Below are 21880 nucleotides of genomic sequence, written 5' to 3'. Positions count from 1 at the left end.
CTATGAAATAGTGAATGGTATCCTTAAACAAGTCCCACAGCACTTTAGAGGAACACTAATTCTCTGAAAGCACTAAGTACACTTAGAAAACTAACAGTACTTCCCAAACTTAAGAATATACCTCCAAAATACTTAATTTAACTCTGGTAGTTTATTTACCAGGTGGTCAGGTCTAACAATTGTTAGAAGATGATTTTTCCTCCCATTCAGGCAACTGCAGAGATTACTATCCAGAGTTTAATTTGATAAGGATTGCCAACATATGACAACATGTAAACTCTAGAGTTCAACCAAAATATACCCACCATGATCACTGAACCCATAAATATGAACCAATAAAATAAATTTAGTCTGTTAACCTTATTGCTGCCTTTTCTATCATACTCCAAGCTGACAACACAATCAATCTCCTAGTGCACTTTAAAATACACTGATACAGCCAGAACTCACAGAAATTGCAAATCAAGTCTATGACTTTGACTAGTGATTCCTGTTTGTACGTATAGGATTTGCAATGAGACTCTAGATTTGCCTTGTAACAGACTGATCATTATTTTTTAAGTAGCAGTGGTGTTTAACATTAATAAGCAAAATACTTTTGCAGAGAGTTTCATGCGTTTTCATATTCCAGAAACCATAGAATTTTGTTTGCATTTATAGAATGATTCAAAGGTACACAAAGCACTTAAAGTCTACAACACTAATACTCATAACAGACTTGTGAGGTAAGTCGAGGGCAAATACTATTGAGTTGTTTAATAGAAATAGGTTAGACAATTTCTTCAAAGTCATAGAGTGAACTGGAGATAGACAGAAAACTAGAAATTAAATGCCCTGATTCATACAACAATGCCTACTAAAGACAGACAGAGGCAAATTGTCCAGAGTTTACAAATCCTACCATGCTTTTTAAAACACACAACAGAAATTTTTACACTAAGTCAAACAAGCAGCAGTGAATAATATGTTTATACATTTTATATAATATAAATAAAACATTCCCCATTAAATACAACGTTTTGATAGAAATGCAGGTTATTGAAAAATACTTGCCTGATCTTTTTTTAAACTTGCAGAAATTTCTTTTCTTCTTTTTTTTTTTTTTTTTTGAGACGGAGTTTCGCTCGTTACCCAGGCTGGAGTGCCATGGCGCGATCTCGGCTCACCGCAACCTCCGCCTCCTGGGTTCAGGCAATTCTCCTGCCTCAGCCTCCCGAGTAGCTGGGATTACAGGCACGCACCACCGTGCCCAGCTAATTTTTTGTATTTTTAGTAGAGACGGGGAGAAATTTCTTCAGTGATGCACTTACCTCCTGAATTTACTTAGAACCTTAAAGAAGTTCACATACTTAAATTAAGCAGTCATTTCTGATAGAAAGAAACCATGACATCTCTAAATTGTGCATAATCCCTACATAGTCTCTAAGACTAGGATATCTAGGATATTTTGAAAGTGAGGAAAGATGAAGGGCCCAAACAAGAACTGAGTCTAGTCTATTAATGCAGCTGTTGGGAAAGAGACAAACTTCTTGACTGAGATATTGGTTTCCCTCCTTTTACTGCACTGCCAACAAAAATGGTGGTACTAGTTTTTTTCGGCCAGTTAAGGAGTCATTTCTCACTGTCCTTCTAGTAAAAGTAATAGATGTGTTTGCCATCTACAAAGGGAGTGGAAGGTAACAGATAAGCTCTAACAGCCCATGACATTTCTAACTTGTCCATAGGGAATAATCAACTGTATCCTAGATTGATTTAGAAATAACTCCTGTGTGAGCACTGTGGCTCACACCTGTAATTGTAGCACTTCGGGAGGATGAAGCAGGCAGATCACCTGAGGTCAGGAGTTGAAGACCAGCCTCGCCAACATGGCAAAACCCCGTCTCTACCAAAAATATGAAAATTAGCCAGGCATGGTAGTGCACGCCTATAATCCCAGCTACTTGGGGGGCTGAGGAAGGAGAATCACTTGAACCCAGGAGGCGAAGGCTGCAGTGAGCCAAGATCCTGCCACTGCACTCCAGCCTGGGCGACAGATTCTGTCTCAAAAAAAAAAAAAAAAGAAAAGAAAGAAATACCTCTTCTTACATGCATTTGTTTCACTAGGGACAATATGAAACATTTTAAATGCTCCCCTAAGTTTAATTTACTGTAAATTAAGCTAAATAAGAAAATGCAAGAGAAAATCATGTGCACAGTCATAGTTTAATTCCAACCTAGCCAGTGCAACTACATTATCTCAAAGACTAACAACTGCTCTGAAATGCTGTGTTGTAGCAACATGCCAATCTGCCATGAAAATTTTCTTGAATCTGGAATATGCAAAAAAGTAAATTTACAAACACAACCCACTTTAGCATATCATTTATTATACTTTAAGATATCTAAACAATCAAAAAATAATCTCCCATGATGACATACTAAGAATAAAAATATATGTGGTAGCTGCATTTATTATTTATTATTAATATCTCCATTCAAAACCATTACTTATACGAGTTAAAAATAAGTATTTTATGCTGGGCACAGTGGCTCACACCTGTAATCCCAGCACTTTGGGAGGCTGAGGCAGGTGGATCGCCTGAGGACAGGAGCTCAAGACAAGCCTGGCCAACATAGTGAAATCCCGTCTCTACTAAAAATACAAAAACTGAGCCAGGCATGATGACAGGTGCCTATAATCCCAGCTACTTGGGAGGCTGAGGCAGGAAAACCACTTGAACCCAGGAGGTGGAGATCACAGTGAGCCAAGATCTCACCACTACTCTCCAGCCTGGGCAACAAGAGTGAAACTCCATCTCAAAACAAATAAATAAATAAATATTTTAGCCTTTTTTTTTAACCCTAAATAAGTAACAAATTTTTTTTAAAAATAAGCATGTGTGCTTTAAGTTGAACACATAACTCAAAAGGAGAAACTAAACTCAAGTAATCATTTTGAAAGATAATTTTTACTCATGAAAATTACCGAATGATCTTAATAACTTAAAAAGAAAAAAGCCTAAGCAAGATGAAGCTCCTACCCAGACTAATTTTCAACAACAACAAAAAGCACTACTCTGAGTAAAACATTTTAGGAAGCTTAAAAAAAGAAAGAAAAAAAAGCAAGTAACTATAAGGCTAAAAGTTGTTACCTTCTATTTTTTTTTTTTAAGACAGGGTTTCACCATGTTGGTCAGGCTGGTCTCGAACTCCTGACCTCAGATGATCCACCTGTCTCAGCATCCCACAGTGCTGGGATTACAGGGTGAGCCAGTGCACCCAGCTAAAAGTTGTTACCTTCTATCCAAGAAATAAAATGTATGTTTAACACTTCTTAGAAGGATATCTACCAACAAAAGTAAACTTGAAAGTAGTTGCTTTTTTTTTTTAAAGGCATCAGGAGCAGCAAGAATACAAAATAAAAATTTGTATTTCTTTCTTTTTTAATCTTAAATAACATAAGAACACTTTAAACACACAGACCTTTTCCTTTTTTCAACCTTTTCCCATATATGGTCCATTTCGTTACATCCATCTTATTTCCCACCTTCACCACAAACCATTTCCATCTTTGTGCCCCCCCAAATTTTTTTCTTTTTGAGAATCTCGCACTGTCACCCAGTCTCCCACTGGAGTGCAGTGGTGCAACCTCCGCTCACTGCAACCTCCATCTGCTGGGTTCAAGTGATTCTCCTGCCTCAGCCTCCTGAGTAGCTGGGATCACAGGCACACACTATCGTAGCCGGATAATTTTTTCGTATTTTTAATAGAGACGGCCAGGCTGGTCTTGAACTGCTGACCTCGTGATCTGCCCACCTCAGCCTCCCTAAGTGCTGGGATTACAGAAGTGAGCCACCGTGCCCGGCCCTCAAAACCTTTTACTGTAGGGGAAAAAAAACTCATTCAAGAGACCTGTATTCTTCTACAAAACCTTCAAGTGTGTTCAGAAGTCATTTTCCCTTAAACAGATCAACAGGGAAGTAGCTTGACACTGTCCCCATGAGCTCCTTTATCATACCTCCACACCTCCCAAACTACTCCCTATTTTCACCATTGAAAAACACTCAATTTTTCCATTAATGAAATCTGACCTAATGTAATCAAAGTTTGCCCATCTCTTCTTCTACCCCTTTCTTTCAAGCCCTAAGCTCCAATAAGAGGATAATTAAGAACCAGAAGTAAGAAGGAGTCTGAACATGATCGTTTCTCTTCCAATCCCCTCCCATGCCCTCTTTCTAAAAACCTCTCTTTATAACCCTACAGCCTTTCCTTCCTCTCTTCCCTCTAGGAGATCTATTCCAGAAACTAGCTATACCCCACTCCCCAGATAAACACTCCACAATCCCACCCCTTAAAATGGTTATAAAACATGGCCAGGTCCAGGGGCTCATGCCTGTAATCTCAGCACTGTGGGAGGCCAAGCAGGGGCAGATTACCGGAGGTCAGGAGTTCGAGACTAGCCTGGCCAACATGATGAAACCCCATCTCTACTAAAAACACAAAAAATTAGCTGGGCGTGGTACCCGGCGCCTGTAGTCCCAGCTACTCTGGAGACTGAGCCAGGAGAATCGCTTGAACCCTGAGGCAGAGGTTGCAGAGCGCTGAGATAGAGCCACTGCACTCCAGCCTGCGCGATCAAGACACTGTTTCCAAAAAAAAAAAGGTTATAAAACAAACAAAATGTTAATACCTCTGTTAACTCTTTCAAGCTTCCCAATAACATTTCTCCTAACACTGTCCAAAATATTTTTAAAAGAGGTAGGTCTCTCATTCTTTTCAGCCCCTCATCAATAATCCTACACTCCAATTACCTTCAGGTGTCCTCTCAATCTTACAAGAATATTTACAAATCTCTTATTCTTTCTACTGCTCCTTTGATTCACCAATACCTGTACCTAAAAATTCCTATATGCTGCAGGTATACTCCTCCACCAATAATGCTGCATAGCCTTTCAACCCTCAACCAAACTCACGAAAACCTTTCTTCCAACCTCCATGTATCTAAAAATCATCAGTTCCCCTAGCACTTATCAAGTCTTCAGTAATACTTTAAAATCCCTTAATATCCTTGCTATCACACGTATCACCTCCCTAAAAATACCTAAAACCCTTCAATACCCACACATCCTTTTCATCTACTCCATAGTATTTTCCAAATGTTTCAATATTCTTGATCCTTTGGCACTCACCAATAACCACTATGAAGCTTCAATGTCCCTGCTATCCGTTTCTGCCCTCATATTTCGAAAATGTCCTCGATACTCTGCTTCTAGACCTTTCAGTCCCGGAATAATACTGTTTATCAAGCCCTTGATATTCTGCGATTCCCTTCGACATCCCAATATTCACATTTTAAGAATCCCTCAGGAGCCCTGCTTCCCCTCTCAGTTCTCAAACAGTAATGTTTTAAATTCCCTCACTGCCCCTGCTGCCTCTTCCAGCACCCCGATATTTGTGTTTGAAAAGCCCTCGCTGCCCTTGCCTGCCCCCCACCCCAGTTCCACATCCTCAGGGCCTCTTAGTCCCCGGCGCTCCTCTCCCACTCCCACCCCCACCCCACCCCCACCCCCACCCCACCCCCACCACAATGGTAATAGTACTACAGGGACGTCGCCGGGACCTCACGGCCGCAGCCCCTCAGCGCCGCCCCTCACGCCGCCTCCCCTCCCCCACGCCCCCGCGGGTCCCCAACGCCCACGTTCGCCGTCCCCGGCCCAGCCCGACTCACTCACATCGGCTCCAGTAACTTGGCCAGCCAGGACTTGAGGGCATCCACATCCTCTATGAGCATGGTGCAAGGAAGGCGGGCTCGGCCGCCGCTCTTCTTCAGGCCTGCCGTGGGTCTCCACTACGCCGACTCCTCACGTTCCCCTCACAGCTCCCGGTGCCTCAGCCCACCCGGCATCTTAGGATACTTCAACCTACTCCCCCGGCCCGGGCCTAACAGGAACTAACCCAAGAGCCCTCGCTCAACCTAGCCCGAAGGCCGAGGTGGGCGGGAAACAGTGTCGAGTGGCAGGCCTGATAACCAATAAGAGAGAGAGGGCTCTGAGGTAAGACCAATGAAAAGGCTCGCTCGCCCCGCCGGCGGGCCGTACCCAGTCAGGGAGGAGAGATATGGCAAGGTAGGTGGAGAGCTTAAGTGAACTCCTGGTGCAAGATGGTATCTTGGAAAGGTGCTTTGCCTCTTAAAGGGGCAGCGGCGCCTTTTTTTGACCACGCCACCGCCCGCCGCGGAATACCGGTGTCTGCTGCTGGGAGTGCCTAGGGGAACCCGGCGAGCCCCTCAGCCTGGTTCCTTCCTCTCGTTTTTCCTGGAAACACACACTCGTGTCCCGAAATGACTCAGCTGTAGTAAATCTGCAACACAACGTGCAATATGTTCACGTTCGACAGAATGCAAAATTTTACTTTTTTTCTTTACACACTCATTTTGATCGGCATTCACGTTTGTATTTTTCGCTGCTCTGCTTTAATTACACAGAATGTTTCTGGCAACCATGCCTTGGAATCCAGTAATCGTCATTTTTAAAACGTGGCGCACGGATGTAAAAGGCTGAGGCCATCTCAATTTTGCTAGTATTATTAATAAACGCTGCTTTATTTAGGGAAGAAAAACGACTCCAATAGTTTGTTTTTAATTATCTTTTTATTGCATATCTAAAATTAAGTCCTTGGGGGGCAGACAGGGAGATTTTTAGCAAAAAAGGATAAAAACTCATTTTAAAGAAAAATTAGGTATTACCTAAATAGTAAACTTACTTTCTAGTAGGTGAAAAATTCCTGCTGGAGTTTGGAAATCACTGATACGGCACTGGTGTTGGAATCTTTACCCCATAACATATCCTGAGTCCCTGCAATTGCCAGCACTGAGTAAGGCACTAGGAGTCCAATGGTAAGCAAAACACAGCTTCTCCTCTTAAGAAGATGAACAGTTTATGGGGTTATGCATTGCAGTAACAACATTTTGAAAAATACCTAATGAGCACACACCTCATATAAAACAGATGGACCAACCTCAAATAAACAGATATGCTATATATACATAGAACAGGTATAGGCAAACTTCTGCAAAGGATTAGATACTAAATATTTTTTGTTTTGTAAGCCTTGTGTTATATATGGCAACTACTCAACATTTCATGTCTTGGCATGAAATTAACCATAGACGATATGTAAATGAAATGATTGTGGCTGTATTACAATAATATATTAAAAGTATAGAAAAATTTAAACTTGGCCAGCACGGTGGCTTGCAATCTCAGCACTTTGGGAGGCCGAGGTGGATGGATCACCTGCGGTCAGGAGTTCAAGACCAGCCTCGGCAACATGGTGAAACCCAGTCTCCACTAAAGATACAAAAATTAGCCAGGCATAGCTGAGCGTGTCCAAACACGGTGGCTCACGCCTGTAATCCCAGCACTTTGGGAGGCCGAGGTGGGTGGATCGCCTGGGGTCAGGAGTTTGAGACCAACCTTACCAACATGGAGAAACCCCATCTCTATTAAAAATAAAAAACATTAGCCGGAGTAGTGTATGCCTGTAGTCCCAGCTACACAGGAGGCTGAAGTAGGAGAATTGCTTGAACCTGAGAAGCGGAGGTTGCTGTGAGCCCAGATCGCACCATTGCACTCCAGACTAGGCAACACGAGCAAAACTCTGTCTCAAAACAAAACAAACAAACAAACAAAAATTAGCCAGGCTTAGTGGCACATGTTACCAAGACCAGCCTGGCCAACATGGTGAACCACATCTCTACAGGTATACAAAAATTAGCCAGGCATGGTGGCAGAGATTGCAGTGAGCCGAGATGGCACCAGTGCAGTCTAGCCTGGGCGACAAGAGTGAAACTCGGTCTCAAAAAAAAAAAAGTACTTTGAAATTCTTGTAGAGAATTGATTTACTGTGATAAAGGCATTTCTTGTTCTATTTCTATTACACTATCAAGTTCTTGCATAGCTTTAGGCCTAATCAAGATACATTTCTTTCATTTAGTGGGTAACACTATGTCTCCTTTGTGGAATGAAGTGAGGGGGAAATGTGGGAAGCTTAAAGGAAGGAGGGAGAAGAGGAGAGAGGAAAGGAGGCAGCAGTTGCAAGGAAGAAAGCTCTTGACTTGCTGACAGAACCTCTGGATGCTAGTTCTATTCCACAGAGGTGTAATTCTGGGTAAACCAATTGCCAATCTGGGCCTTTTCCTTCATTTGCAAAGTTGTAAGGAGGGGGTTAGTGAGAGAGATTCATCAGATGATTTTTTTTTTTTTTTTTTTTGGAACTAGGATGTTGAAAAGTAAAAAAGGAGAGAAGGAGAGGAAGAAAGAGGAAGAAAAAGAGGGAGAGAGAACAGGAATATTGCTTCATTCTAAAAATGGGTATTAATAATGGCCGATCAGTATTTTGTGTATTTAAAATGGAGAACTCTATAAATATTTATTGAGTTTACTTGTTCCAGATCTGAGTTGAAGTCCTGGATATCCTTATTAATTTTCTGTCTCGTTGAGTCTAAATCTCATTATGGGTCTTATGAAATAGATTTCAAAGCAACAAAGATACAGTGGTAAAAGGATCAATGCAACAATAAGAGATCTTAATACCCAGATACATAAGACTCATCAGATGATTTTTAAGTGCACTTCAGCTTTTGCTACTCTATATAAAGGGTTTGCAAACTGTGGCCAGCAAGCTAAACCCTGCTGGTATCTGCTTTTGTGCACCTGTGAGGTTACAATGGCTTTACATTTTTATTTATATTTTATTTATTTCATATGGAATCTTGCTGTGCTGCCCAAGCTGGAGTACAGTGGTGTGATCTTGGCTCACTGCAACCTCTACCTCCCAGGTACAAGCAATTCTTCCACCTCAGCCTCCCAAGTAGCTGGGATTACAGATGCCCACCACCATGCCCAGCTAATTTTTTTGTATTTTTAGTAGAGATAAGGTTTCATCATGTTGGCCAGGCTGGTCTTGAACCCCTGACCTCAAGTGATCCACCTGCCTCAGCCTCCCAATGTGCTGGGATTATAGGCATCAGCCACAGTGCCTAGCCCCTTTGTTCTATTTTTTAAACTGCAATGTTATTATATTACTTTTCTGAATTGATACATTCCCCGTGTGTGTGTGTGTGTGTGTATGTGTGTGTATACAGTTTTAAATATATGAATTACTGCTTTAAATATAGATGTTGAACCCCAATGTCTTGAAGAAACAGCCTCTGTAGAAGAGTTGTTTTTCCAGAAGTAGAAGTGGTATCAAATATAGTTAATTTCACCTTCATGCCTGGCTTGTTCCATTTGCTGAATGGTTCAGATTTGCTCCGTAGCCATGGGCCAGAATTTCTCCATGTACTTTATTCAGTAGCATCCACTGAGTGCACAGAACTAACTCATCTGCAACCCATGAATGGTACACTGATTTCAGCCATAGAGCTACTGAGTTACTCTGAATGCAATGCATTCATATATGTATTAATTCAATACACATATATTAGGTGCTGGTTACTATGTGCCAAATTCTGTGCTGAGGTAGAGACAAAAAAAATTTCGAAGGTATATTCATTCACTTCTTTGTGGGAGCTCTGGTGGCCTAATAGGCATTGGAAATAATAATCAGAGCTAAACTTTTTAGTACATACACTGTGCCTGCCCTGTGCTAAGTATTTCAGTGCATTGTTGCCTTTCATCCCCACATTATATTATATACATATACTGAGTACTGGTTACTATGTCCCAAATACCATAGGCACTATGTACAGATGTCAAATTTGCATCCCAGAGAGGTTGCGAAACTAATGAGTGGAAAGGTCCAGCCTTGACCGAGTCTAACTCCAAAGGCCATACCTTCAACATCTGCTAAGCCCTCTCACTAGCAAACATTGAAATAAGAACTATATGCTTCATTCAAAATTTATTCAACAAATATGTGTTGAGCCTATTACCATCTTTTAGTCACTGTTCTTGGATAATAGAGAGTAAATCTGATTGTAAATAAGTTTTCCATCCTCAGTTAAGGTGGATACTTAACAAAGAATAACAAAGAGTTCTCATAAAGGGACAGAGAGAAAAAAGACGCCAATTTATTTAAGAAAAAAAAAAGATTATTAATAAGGGGCATTGCAAAGGGAGGATACCACAAGAATAGAAATCTAAACCATCCCTATTCAAACCAAGCTCCCTTTCTCAGCCTCAGCCAGGAAAAACTGTCAACATTGGGATTTTACACAAGTGTTGACAGAGGTAGAAAGGCCTTCCAGAATGGATCATGTGAGCAAATTGATTTTTTTTTGCCCTATTCTCCACCCTGTAGCTAAGAGCTGACCCAGATGTACAAGAAGAAAGATTGAGAATCATTTTTTAGCTTTCTTAGTGAAAGTAACAATTCCAACATGTTTCCCTTACACGCAATGAAACTAAACTTTGGTAGAATTTCAAACCAAGAAGTTCATGCTCACAGAAGATTCTCTCTTGTCTGTACATTTGTAGATGATTATTGAATTAAATAACATACCAATTAAAACATCAGTTTCTCCTGAGTCTGGGTCACCTGGGTCACCAGCCCATCTGGCTCAGAGAAAATTCACTTCAATAAAAGTCACCTGGAGTTGAGGAGGAGGGAACACTTGAGGGAGACTGACCTGGCGTGCACTCCGCACCTCAGGGACGTTGTTGCGCATGGAACGGCTGCTTTTGGAAGACTGTTGCCCAGAAGAAAAGATGTTTGGTTTTCACAAGCCAAAGATGTACCGAAGTATAGAGGGCTGCTGTATTTGCAGAGCTAAGTCCTTCAGTTCTCGATTCACTGACAGTAAACGCTATGAAAAGGACTTCCAGAGCTGTTTTGGATTGCATGAGACTCGTTCAGGAGACATTTGCAATGCCTGTGTCCTGCTTGTGAAAAGATGGAAGAAGTTGCCAGCAGGATCAAAAAAAAAAAAACTGGAATCATGTGGTAGATGCAAGGGCTAAAGACTACATTGAAACCAAAGAAAGTGAAAACTCTATCTGGGAACAGGATAAAAAGCAACCAGATCAGTAAACTGCAGAAGGAATTTAAATGTCATAATTCTGATGCTCACAGTACCACCTCAAGTGCCTCCCCACCTCCATCTCCTTGTTACAGTAACCAGTCAGATGACGGTTCAGACACAGAGATGGCTTTGGTTCTAACAGAACACCAGTTTTTTCCTTTTTAGATCTCACATACTGGAAAAGACAGAAGATTTGTTGTGGGATCATCTATAAAGGCCGTTTTGGGGAAGTCCTCATTGACACACATCTCTTCAAGCCTTGCTGCAGCAATAAGAAAGCAGCTGCTGAGAAGCCAGAGGAGCAAGGGCCAGAGCCTCTGCCCATCTCCACTCAGGAGTGGTGACTGAGGTTTTTATGTAGAAGGGGAACAGAAAAACCATCTAAATTTTGAAAAGAACACAAAGCAACAAACTGACCCTCTTTTTTTTCCCCCCACCCCCGAGACAGAGATTTGTTCTTGTTGCCCAGGCTGGAGTACAGTGGCATGATCTTGGCTCACTGCAACCTCTGCCTCCTGAGTAGCTGGGTTTACAGGTTCAAGTGATTCTCCTGCCTCAGCCTCCCAAGTAGCTGGGTTTACAGGTGCCCACCACCACACCCAGCTAATTTTCATATTTTTAGTAGAGTTGGGGTTTCACCATGTTGGCCAGGCTGGTCTTGAATAACTTTCTTATTTTTAATTTGGATACCTGCTATTCTGCCAAAAGACAACTTCTAGAGTAGTTTTGAATGGGTTGATTTTCCTCAGTTCCACAAACTCTGAAGCCAGTGTCTAGCTTTTACTAAAAAAGAGTTGTACATAATATTTAAGATGCTGTGTATTTCATAGGAAAGCTGAATGCTGCTGTAAAGTGCTCTTTAAGTCTTTTTTTTTTTTTAATCCCCTTCTAATGAATGAAACTAGGGGAATTTCAGGGGACAGAGATGGGATTTGTTGTATGATAAACTGTGTAGTTTTTAGTCTTTCTGTATTGAGAAGCAGTGGTTGGGGCATTTTTTTAAAGATGGCTGGCTACACTTGTTTTCCCTCATGATAATAAATTTGTCATAACTCAGTAACATGGACTTTGACCCTAGAGGTAGTTGTTAATAATTTTGAAATATTAAGGTCTTGCCAAGTTTCCGAAGATTCAAACCTGTACTACTGATTATTAAGCAGGACAGACTGAGCTTACTGTTGGCAAATATCTTGGAGGAGAAAGTAATTTCTAAATATACAGAGAGGTAACTTGACTATATATGTTGCGTCCTGTGCTACCTCCCTTCATATTAATATTTGATAAAGATTTTAATTTATGTAAAACTTCTAAAGCAAAATTAAAGCGCCTCTTGGGGAAATGGCAAGTCCTTAGGACAGGTGAGGCCCTGTATGAATAGTACCAAAGCATTACCGCATGGTAGAGAACACACTCTATTCAAAATGTTAAGCTATCTGAAAAATAAAATGTCCAGGTCTTCAGGATGGCACAAAACGGGTTAATGTTTCTTGGGGCACATTTCTTAGAGGGCTTGCTGAGTGTGTAAATATAATCAACTTTTGTGTTACATGACTGATGACTTCATTGAAAATCTGCACAATTCAGTTTCAGCGCCGGATTACTTCAGTTGACCTTTGTGAAGGTTTTTTTTAATCTGTGTAGAGTGGGTATTTGACTTGTTTTAGCCTATTAGGTTTTTATTTTCTTTCACTCTGTATTAACAGTAAAATTTACTAAAAGAAAAGAGGTTTGTGTTCATGTTAAGTGGGTTGGTTTTGGTTTGGCTTCTTTTAGTTAGGTTTTCTGAACATTGAGATATCCTGAACTTAGAGCTCTTCAATCCTGAGATCCTCATGAAAAGCTTCTCACTGGAACCCAAACCAGAGTACTCTTACTGCCTCTTCTAAATGTTCAGGAAAAAGCATCACCAGTTTAGTCTTTTCATAATGAGGGAGAAGCATTTGCCTGCCTTGTAATAACAAGACTCAGTGGTTATTTTTAAACATCAGATATTTTTAAACATTGTTTTAAAAATTGGATAGTATAATAATAATGAGTAAGCCACCTTTTATAAGCACTGTATAGTTTTATAGTTCTTAATCTAAACATATTATATTTTTTTCTTTTAGAAAAATCCTACATACTGTAAGCCACCGTATGCACAGACTATACAGTGAGTTGGGTCGTCTCTCCCACAGTCTTTGAGGCGAATTACAAAAGTCCAGCCATTATCATCCTCCTGAGTTATTTTGAAATTTTTTTTTTTTGTACATTTTGGCTGCAGTATTGGTGGTAGGATATATACAATATGGATCATCTCTACTTCTGTATTCATTTATGACTAGACCTCAACTACAGTCTTCTTTTTCCCCTTCCACCTCTCTTTGCCTGTAGGATATACTGTATGTAGTCATGCACTTTGTATTAATATATTAGAAATCTACAGATCTGTTTTGTACTTTTTATACTGTTGGATACTTATAATCAAAACTTTTACTAGGGTATTGAATAAATCTAGTCTTATTAGAAAATAAAAAAAATAAATAAAAGTCACCTGAGTCTTAGTTATGCAAAGCCAAGTCGAGGTGGCAGATAAATGATGAGCATACTTGAAGAGTCTTTCTTCATTCTGGAAACATAGATTTGTTTTCCTAGGAAACCTGGATTATCAGGGGTTTTTTAATATATAATTTGCTTCACACTACATATATATATATAAGAATGGCTAATTTTAAAAAACCCGACAATACTCAATATTGGTAAGAATGTAGAGAAATTGGATCACTCTTACTTTGTTGGTGATAATATAAAATGGTATAGCCACTCTGGAGAAAAGTTTGGCAGTTTCTTTCTTTTTTTTTTTATTCAGTCCCCATAGAGACTGCCAAAAATTGCCAACACCAACTATATTTCAAGTCATCATGGCAGGACATCAGGAAAAATTTTCAATTAGCAATAATTGCACCTAGGATAAACCTCATTGGCTATGATACTGCCACTACACAAAGCTAGTTTGGCAGTTTCTTTTTTTTGAGATGGAGTGCAGTGGTGCAATCTCGGCTCACTGCAACCTCCGCCTCCTGTTCAATCAATTCTTCCACCTCAACCTCCCAAGTAGCTGGGACCACAAGCGCATGCCAACACGCCTGGCTAATTTTTGTATTTTTAGTAGAGACAGGGTTTCACCATGTTGGCCAGGATGGTCTTGATCTCTTGACCTCACAATCCACCCGCCTCGGCATCCCAAAGTGCTGGGATTACAGGCGTGAGCCACCGCACCCAGCCTGGCAGTTTCTTAAAAACCTAAACCTCCATCTACCTTATGACCTAGGAACTGCACTCCTCAGCATTTATTCCAGAGAAATGAAAACTTATGTTCACACACAAAAACCTGTACGTAAATATGTAGAGCAGCTTTATTTGTAATAGCCAAAAACTAGAATCAATCCAGACATCCTTTAACAGGTGAATGGTTAAAAAATGGATACATCCATATCATGGACTCCTAAGCAATAAAAAGGACCGAACTACTGATACACACAAAAACTTGGATGAATTATTCTAAATTAAAAAGCCAGTCCCCAGGCCAGAAGCCGTGGCTCACACCTGTAATCCCAGCCCTTTGGGAGGCTGAGGTGAGAGGATTACTTGAGTTCAAGAGTTCGAGACCAGCCTGGCCAACATGGTGAAAACCCATGTTTACCAAAAAGTACAAAAAAAAAAAAAAAACAGTCCCCAAAGCTTACATACTTTGTGTTCCAATTTAGATAACATTTTGAGGCTGGGCGCGGTGGTTCACACCTGTAATCGCAGCATTTTAGGAAGCCACGGTGGGCAGATCACCTTAGGTCAGAAGTTCGAGACCAGCCTGGCCAACATGGCAAAACCCTGTTTTTACTAAAAATACAAAAATTAGCCAGGTGTGGTGGTGCATGACTGTAATCCCAGCTCCTTGAGAGGCTAAGGCAGGAGAATTTCTTGAACCCAGGAGGTGGAGGTTACAGTGAGCCGAGATTAAGCCACTGCATTCCAGCCTAGGCGACAGAGTGGGACTCCATCTCAAAAAAACATTGTAGGCCGGGTGTGGTGGCTCATGTCTGTAATCCCAGCACTTTGGGAGGCCCAGGAGGGCAGATTACTTGAGGCCAGGAGTTCAAGACCAGCCTGACCACATGACAAAACCCTGTCTCTACTAAAATAACAGAAATTAGGTAGGTGTGGTGGGTAATCTCAGCTACTCGGGAGCTGAGACAGGAGAATCGCTTTAACCTGGGAAGCAGAGGTTGCAGTGAACTGAGATCAAGCCACTGCACTCCAGCCTGGGAGACTGACAGAGTAAGACTCTGTCAAACAACAACAACAACAACAACAACAACAACAAGTCGTAGTTGCTGCCTTGGATCTCTTGTTCAGGAGAAAGCTAGTCATCATGCTTCAAGACATTCTAGCAGCCCTATGTAAAGGCCCACATTGAGAGGAAATGACACAACTTTTACCAAGCAAGGGAGAGTGGGTGTGGTTATAAAAGTGCAACATGAGGTTGGTGTTGGAACTGTTTTGTATCTTGACTGTGATGGTGGATACAGGAACTACAGGGTGATAACACTGAATAGAACTAAACTTACATATAAAGTCAAGTTGATGGCTGGATAAAAGAAGAAAAAAATAGAACTAAACTTACATACATGTGCACAGAAAAAGGTACCTCAAAAAGTTCATGGAAAAGTGCAATTAAAAGAAAAATAAAAAAACATGAACTTTATTTCTCAACACAAACTTTATCAAGTTCCAGAAACATTGAGAACACACAAATGATACTGGCCAGTTAGTTCATCCCTAAAGAACTGAGAGTCCCAGGAATTCAGCCATGCTGGTGCAGTCTTTTTCACGTTATGAAGTGAAGAAAAATGGGGGTCCTTTACATATTTTTTAAACATTAGGAAACAAAAAGAAGGCAGAAGGAGCCAAATTAGCATTGCAGGGTACTTGCCTAATGATTTCCCATCAAAACCCTTGCAAAATTTCTCTTGTTTGATGAGATTAATGAGCAGGAGCATTGCCAAGGTGGAGAAGGAATCTTTGGTGAGACTTTCACGGATGTTTTTCTGCTGAAGCTTCAGCTAACTTTCTCAAAACACTCTCCTAATAAGCACATGTCATCATTCTTTAGCCCTCGAGCAAAATGCCTTGAGCATCCCCAAAAAACTGTTGCCATGACCTCTACTCCTGACCAGTCTGCTTTTGGTTTGACTGGCCCACTTCTATTTCTTGGTAGCTATTGTTTTGATTGTGCTTTGTCTTCAGGATTGTACTGGTAAAGCCATGTTTCATCTCCTGTTACAATTCTTTGAAGAAATGCTTCAGGATCATGATCTCACTTCAAAATTTCCACTGAAAACACCTCTTGTCTGCAGCTGATTTGGGTGCAGCAGTTTTGGCACCCATCAAGTGGAAAGTTTGCTTAACTTTAGTTTTTAGTTAGAATTGTGTAAGTGGAACCAGTTGAGATGCCTACAGTGTTGGCTACTGTTTCTGCTGTTAATTGTTGGTCTTCTTTCATTAGGGCACAAACAAGATTAATTTTTTCTTGCAAACTGATGTGGATGATCTGCAGCTGTGGGCTTCATCTATTACATTCTCTTGACCCTTCTTAAAATAAGTTATCAGGCCAGGCATGGTGGCTCACGCCTGTAATCCCAGAACATTGGGTGGCCGAGGCAGGCAGATCCCCTGAGGTTAGGAGTTTGAGACCAGTCTGACTAACATGGAGAAACCCCGTCTCTACTAAAAACACAAAATTAGCTGGGCATGGTAGCTCATGCCTGTTATCCCAGCTACTGGGGAGGGTGAGGCAGGAGAATTGCTTGAACCCAGGAGGTAGAGGTTGCAGTGAGGTGAGATCACGCCACTGCACTCCAGGCTGGGCAACAAGAGCAAAACTTTATCTCAAAAAAAAAATTTATCTATTTGTAAACTGCTGATTTCTTTGGGGTATTGTCCCTATCAGCTTTTTGTAAAGCATGAATAATTTACCATTCTTCCACCCAAGCTTCACAAAAAATTTGACGTTCGTTCTTTCTTCAATTTTAGTGGAATTCATGTTGCTCTGAAAGGGGCTCTTTACAAACTGATGTTTTATCCCTCTTAGTGCCTCAGACTAGATCCTGTTCAGACATGTTATAACAATATGAATTTATTTTGATGAAACAAATTTGAAATCCATACATAGTTTTTTCATAATACACATTTTCCATAAACTTTTTTGAAGACTCTTTGTGTGTGTGTGTCTTCTAAAGGCATATTTGCAGACACACACATGCACACAAATGAACATAAAACATATATCAATGTCAATATTCCGGTCTTGATATTATACTACAGTTTTGCAAAATGTTACCATTGGCTGGGTGTGGTGGCAGGTTCCTGTGATCCCAGCTACTCGGGAAGCTGAGGTAAGAGGATCTCTTGAATCCAAGAGTTTGAGAGCAGCCTGGGCAACAAAGCAAGACCCTGTGTCAAAAAAATAAATGCTATCATTGGAGGAAACTGGGAAGAGTGTGTGAGGATTCTCTCTGCATTATTTCTTACAACTGCATATGACTCTAGAAGTATCTCGATTTTTAAAAAAGTTGCTTCAAGCCTGGGCACAGTGGCTCACACCTGTAATCCCAGCACTTTGCAAGGCTGAGGCAGGTGGATCACCTGAGATCAGGAGTTTGAGACCAGCCTAGCCAACATGGTGAAACCCTGTCAGAGACAAAAGTCAGCCAGGTATGGTGGCACATGCCTGTAGTCCCAGCTCTTTGGGAGGCTAAGGCAGGAGAATCGCTTGAACCTGGGAGGCAGAGGTTGCAGTGAGCCAAGATCATACCACTGCACTCCAGCCTAGACAACAAAGGAAGACTCTGTCAAAAAAAAATGTTGCTTCAAGCCAGACATGGTGGCTCATGCCTATAATCACAGCAATTTGAGTGGCTGAGTGGGAAGATCACTTGAGCCCAGGAGTTCAAGACCAGCCTGGGAAACATGGTGAGACTCTGTCTCTACAAAAAATGAGGCGGGAGAATTGCTTGAGCCCAGGAGGTCCAGGCTGCAGTGAACCGTGTTTGTGTCACTGTATTCTAGCCTGGGTGACAGAGAAAGAACCTGCCTTAAATAAATGAATGCATTAATTAAAAGTTGCTTCACATGGCCACAGTGGCTCAGGCCTGTAATCCCAGCATTTTGGGAGGCCAAGTCAAGAAGATCTCTTGAGCCTAGGAGTTCAAGAACAGCCTGGACAAGATAGCAAGACCCCATCTCTACAAAAAATTAAAAGATTTGCCAGGTATGGTGGTGCATGCCTATAGTCCCAGCTACTCAGGAGGCTGAGGTGAAAGCATTACTCAAGGCAGGAGGTTGTGGATGCTGTGAGCTAAGATTGTGCTACTACACTCCAGCCTGAGTGACAGAGTGAGACCTTGTCTCTTGAAAAAAATAAAAAATGTTGCTTCACACATTAAGAGCAGTGTCACCATGGAGAAAAGGTTGAGAATGGCATCTTTGGGTGTGTGGTTACTGGAAATAGTCCTTGCCCCAATTTCCCAAGATCTTTATGTGTTCGCATTGGACCTGTGTGGGGACCCAGGTCTGATGTCCTTGCAGATTAGATAAGCATCCAGGAGAAATGTGGAAAGCTCCATGTCAGTAGTGACTGTTGGTTTTTTTTTTGGGCAGTGGAGAGTGGAGAATACAAAACAGGAGTAGTGGACTGACAAGACTCCCACTCCATCTGGTTATCCTTCTAATGTTAGACTCTTCGGACTAAGTAAGCCCCTTATAATTTAGACGTATCAGATAAAAATAACTCATGCTCCTGCGTGCCAGGCATTCTGCCATGTAACTTTACATGGATTACCCTCTTTCAGTTCCTGCATTCAGCTTTCCTTACCTTTATGCAACATTGATTGAAAATCTGTTGTAAGCAGAACATTATTATAGACCCTGGGGATGCAGTAATGAAGAAAATAGGCATTCTGTTGGAGATCTATTTTAATAGCAAGAGAATAATGACAAATAAATAACAATATAATACGTCAGGTGGGATATATTCTAAAATGGAAAATAAGGCAAAGTAAGGAGATAGAGAGTGATGGGGAAGGTAAAAAGACTGAGCAGTGGCCTGACAGTAGTGAGAGTGTTAGCCTTGTCGATATCTGGGATAGTGGCGTTTCAGGGAAGTGTAAAGACCCTGAGGCAAGAGCTGACTTGGTATGTTTGAAGAAAGCAAGGAGGCAATGGGGCTGGAGCAGAATGAGCTAGGAGAAAACTGATGGTAGATAAGTGAAGGAGGCAGTTAGAGGCCAGAGCATGAAGGATTCTGTCATGGTAAGGACTTAAGATTTTACTTCTAGGCCAGGTGCAGTGGCTCACATCTGTCATCTGAGTATTTTAGGAGGCCAAGGCAGAAGAATCACTTGAGTCCAGGAGTTTGAGACCAGCCTGGGCAACATAGCAAGACCCCTATCTCTACAAAAAATGAAAAAAATTAGCCAGGCATGGTGGTGTGTGCCTGTGGTCCCAGCTACTCAGGAGACTGAAACAGAAGGATCACTTCAGCCTGGGAGGTCAAGGCTGCGGTGAGCTGTGTGATTGCGCCATGCCTAGCCTGGGTGATAGCAAGATTTTTTCTCAACAACAACAACAAAAAATTACTTCTGAGATTGGAAAACACTGAAGGGTTTTTGTTTTTGTTTTTTATTTGAGACAGAGTCTCGCCCTGTCACCCAGGCTGGAGTGCAATGGCGCCATCTTGGCTCACTGCAACTTCCACCTCCTGGGTTCAAACGATTCTCCTGCCTCAGCCCCTCGAGTAGCTGGGATTACAGGCTACCACCACCACGCCCAGCTAATTTTTGTATTTTTAGTACAGACGGGGTTTCACTATGTTGGTCACGCTGGTCTCAAACTCCCGATCTCAAGTGATCCTCCTGCCTCAGCCTTCCAAAGTGCTGAGATTACAGGCGTGAGCCACCGTGCCTGGCCAGACACCGAAGCTTTTAAATAGAGGAATGAAATAATCTCATCAGCTGTTTTTTGGTTTTTGTTTTGTTTGTTTTTTTAATGGGTTCACTGTGGCTGCTTTATGGATATCAACTGAAGGGGGCAAAAGAAGGGGTACAAAAACTAGTTAGGAGGCTGCTACATTAATCCAAACAAGCGATGATGGTTTGGACTAGACTCACAGTAAGAAGTTGGATTCGGGGTGTATTTTGAGGATAGAGTCCACAAGTTTGGCTGATAGATTGTGAATATGAAAGACAAAGAGAAATCAAGGATGATACCAAAGTGTTGGCTCGAGCACTGGCCTGAGACTGGGAAAAATGAGGGAGGAACAGATTCAGAAAACAGCTGATAAATCCAGAATTCAGTTTTGAACATGAGAAATATAAAATGGCTTTTAGACACTGTGGTAGCCAGTCTAAGATGGCCCACAATGATTTTTACCTCTTATTACTCACATTCACATGTACTTTCCTCCTACACTGGATTAGGAATTGTAACTTCTGACTTGGTTCTCCTGTTCTGGGAAAGACAGTCGCCATATTGAAAGACTCTCAAGAAACCCTAGGGAGAGGCCCACACTGAGAACTGAGGGCTCTTTCTGGCAGCAAGGACTAACTTTCCAGCCTTGTGAGGGAGCCGTATTGGAACAAGACCCTCCAGCCCTACCCAAAGCTTCAAACAAACATTTTTCTGGCTAACATCTGGCTGCAATATCATAAAAACTCCTAAATCAGAACCACTCAACCAAACTGCTCCAAAACCTCGGACCTACAGAAACTCAGAGATAATAAATGGTTAAACTGCAAGGCACAGTGGCATGTGCCTATACTCCCACCAACTTGGGAAGCTGAGATGGGAGGATTTCTTGAGCCCAGAAGTTTGAGTCTAGCCTGGGCAACATAATGAAATTCCCCCATCTCTTTAAAAATGGTTATTGTTATTATTTTTTTTGAGACAGAGTTTCACTCTTGTCATGCATGCTGGAGTGCAATGATGTGATCTCAGCTCACTGCAATCTCCACCTCTTGGGTTCAAGCAATTCTCCTGCCTCAGCCTCCTGAGTAGCTGGGACTACAGGCATGTGCCACCATGCCCAGCTAATTTTTTGTATTTTTAGTAGAGACAGGGTTTCACCATCTTGGTCAGGTTGGTCTTGAACTCTTGACCTCAGGTGATCCATCTGTCTTGGCCTCCCAAAGTGCTGGGATTACAGGTGTGAGCCACTGCACCCAGCCCTGGTTATTATTGTTTTAAGCTACCAAGTTTTGGGGTAATTCATCAGGCAGCAATAGATAACTATAAAAATTCAAGTAGAGTTGTCAAATACGCAGTTGGATCTTAAGTCTGAAGTTCATGAGAGGGGTTGGGCCTGTAGTTAAAACTGGGGACTCATCAGCATATATATTGTGTTTAAAGCCATCGGCCTGGATAAGATCACTTAGGATGTGAATATGTCTAGAAAGGAAGGGCCATTAGAAAAAATGGTGAGGAATATTAAGTAAATTGAAGAGGTATGGGCAGTACATCAGGAAACAATAGAAAGAGAAGAAACATGTTTCAAGAAAGGAGTTTTCAAATATGTCAAATGTAGTTCATAGGTTAAGTAAATGGAGGACAGAGAATTGGCCGTTGGATTTGGCAGCATGGAGGTCACTGATGATCTGGACAATTCCATGGAGTAGAGAAGGTAAACACTTGATTTTAAAAGGTTAAGGAAGAGCCAGTGTGGTGGTTCCCACCTCAGCACTTTGGGAGGCCGAGGTGGGCAGATCACAAGGTCAAGAGTGGGAGACCAGACTGGCCAACATGATGAAACCCCATCTCTACTAAAAATACAAAAATGAGCTGTGCTTG

General features: G+C 41.6%; 1 protein-coding gene, 1 non-coding gene and 1 pseudogene across 3 annotated transcripts in view; 1 reads left to right on the top strand and 2 right to left on the bottom strand.

The window, feature by feature from the left end:
• The window catches only part of RBM27 (RNA binding motif protein 27), a 79755-nt gene extending 73788 nt beyond the window's left edge, over window positions 1-5967 (bottom strand). For both annotated transcript variants that reach the window (XM_002744326.7, XM_078362348.1), the window contains exon 1: window positions 5712-5967. In XM_002744326.7, coding sequence (XP_002744372.1) covers window positions 5712-5770 — 59 coding nt within the window. In that variant the 5' untranslated portion in view covers window positions 5771-5967. The remainder of the gene's footprint in view (window positions 1-5711) is intronic.
• Window positions 5968-10470: 4503 nt separating this feature from the next.
• LOC100405434 (SIN3-HDAC complex-associated factor pseudogene) lies at window positions 10471-11782 on the top strand (annotated as a pseudogene).
• Window positions 11783-13850: 2068 nt separating this feature from the next.
• Window positions 13851-13991, bottom strand: LOC118151750 (U4 spliceosomal RNA). Its single transcript, XR_004740166.1, has one exon. It is a non-coding gene; the product is annotated as a U4 spliceosomal RNA (small nuclear RNA).
• Window positions 13992-21880: the final 7889 nt, after the last annotated feature.

Source organism: Callithrix jacchus, chromosome 2 (genome assembly GCF_049354715.1).
Source record: "Callithrix jacchus isolate 240 chromosome 2, calJac240_pri, whole genome shotgun sequence".
In the NCBI taxonomy this organism is placed as follows: Eukaryota; Metazoa; Chordata; class Mammalia; order Primates; family Cebidae; genus Callithrix; species Callithrix jacchus.
Note: the sequence above shows the minus strand (reverse complement) of the source record. Positions and strands in the feature narration are given on the sequence as shown.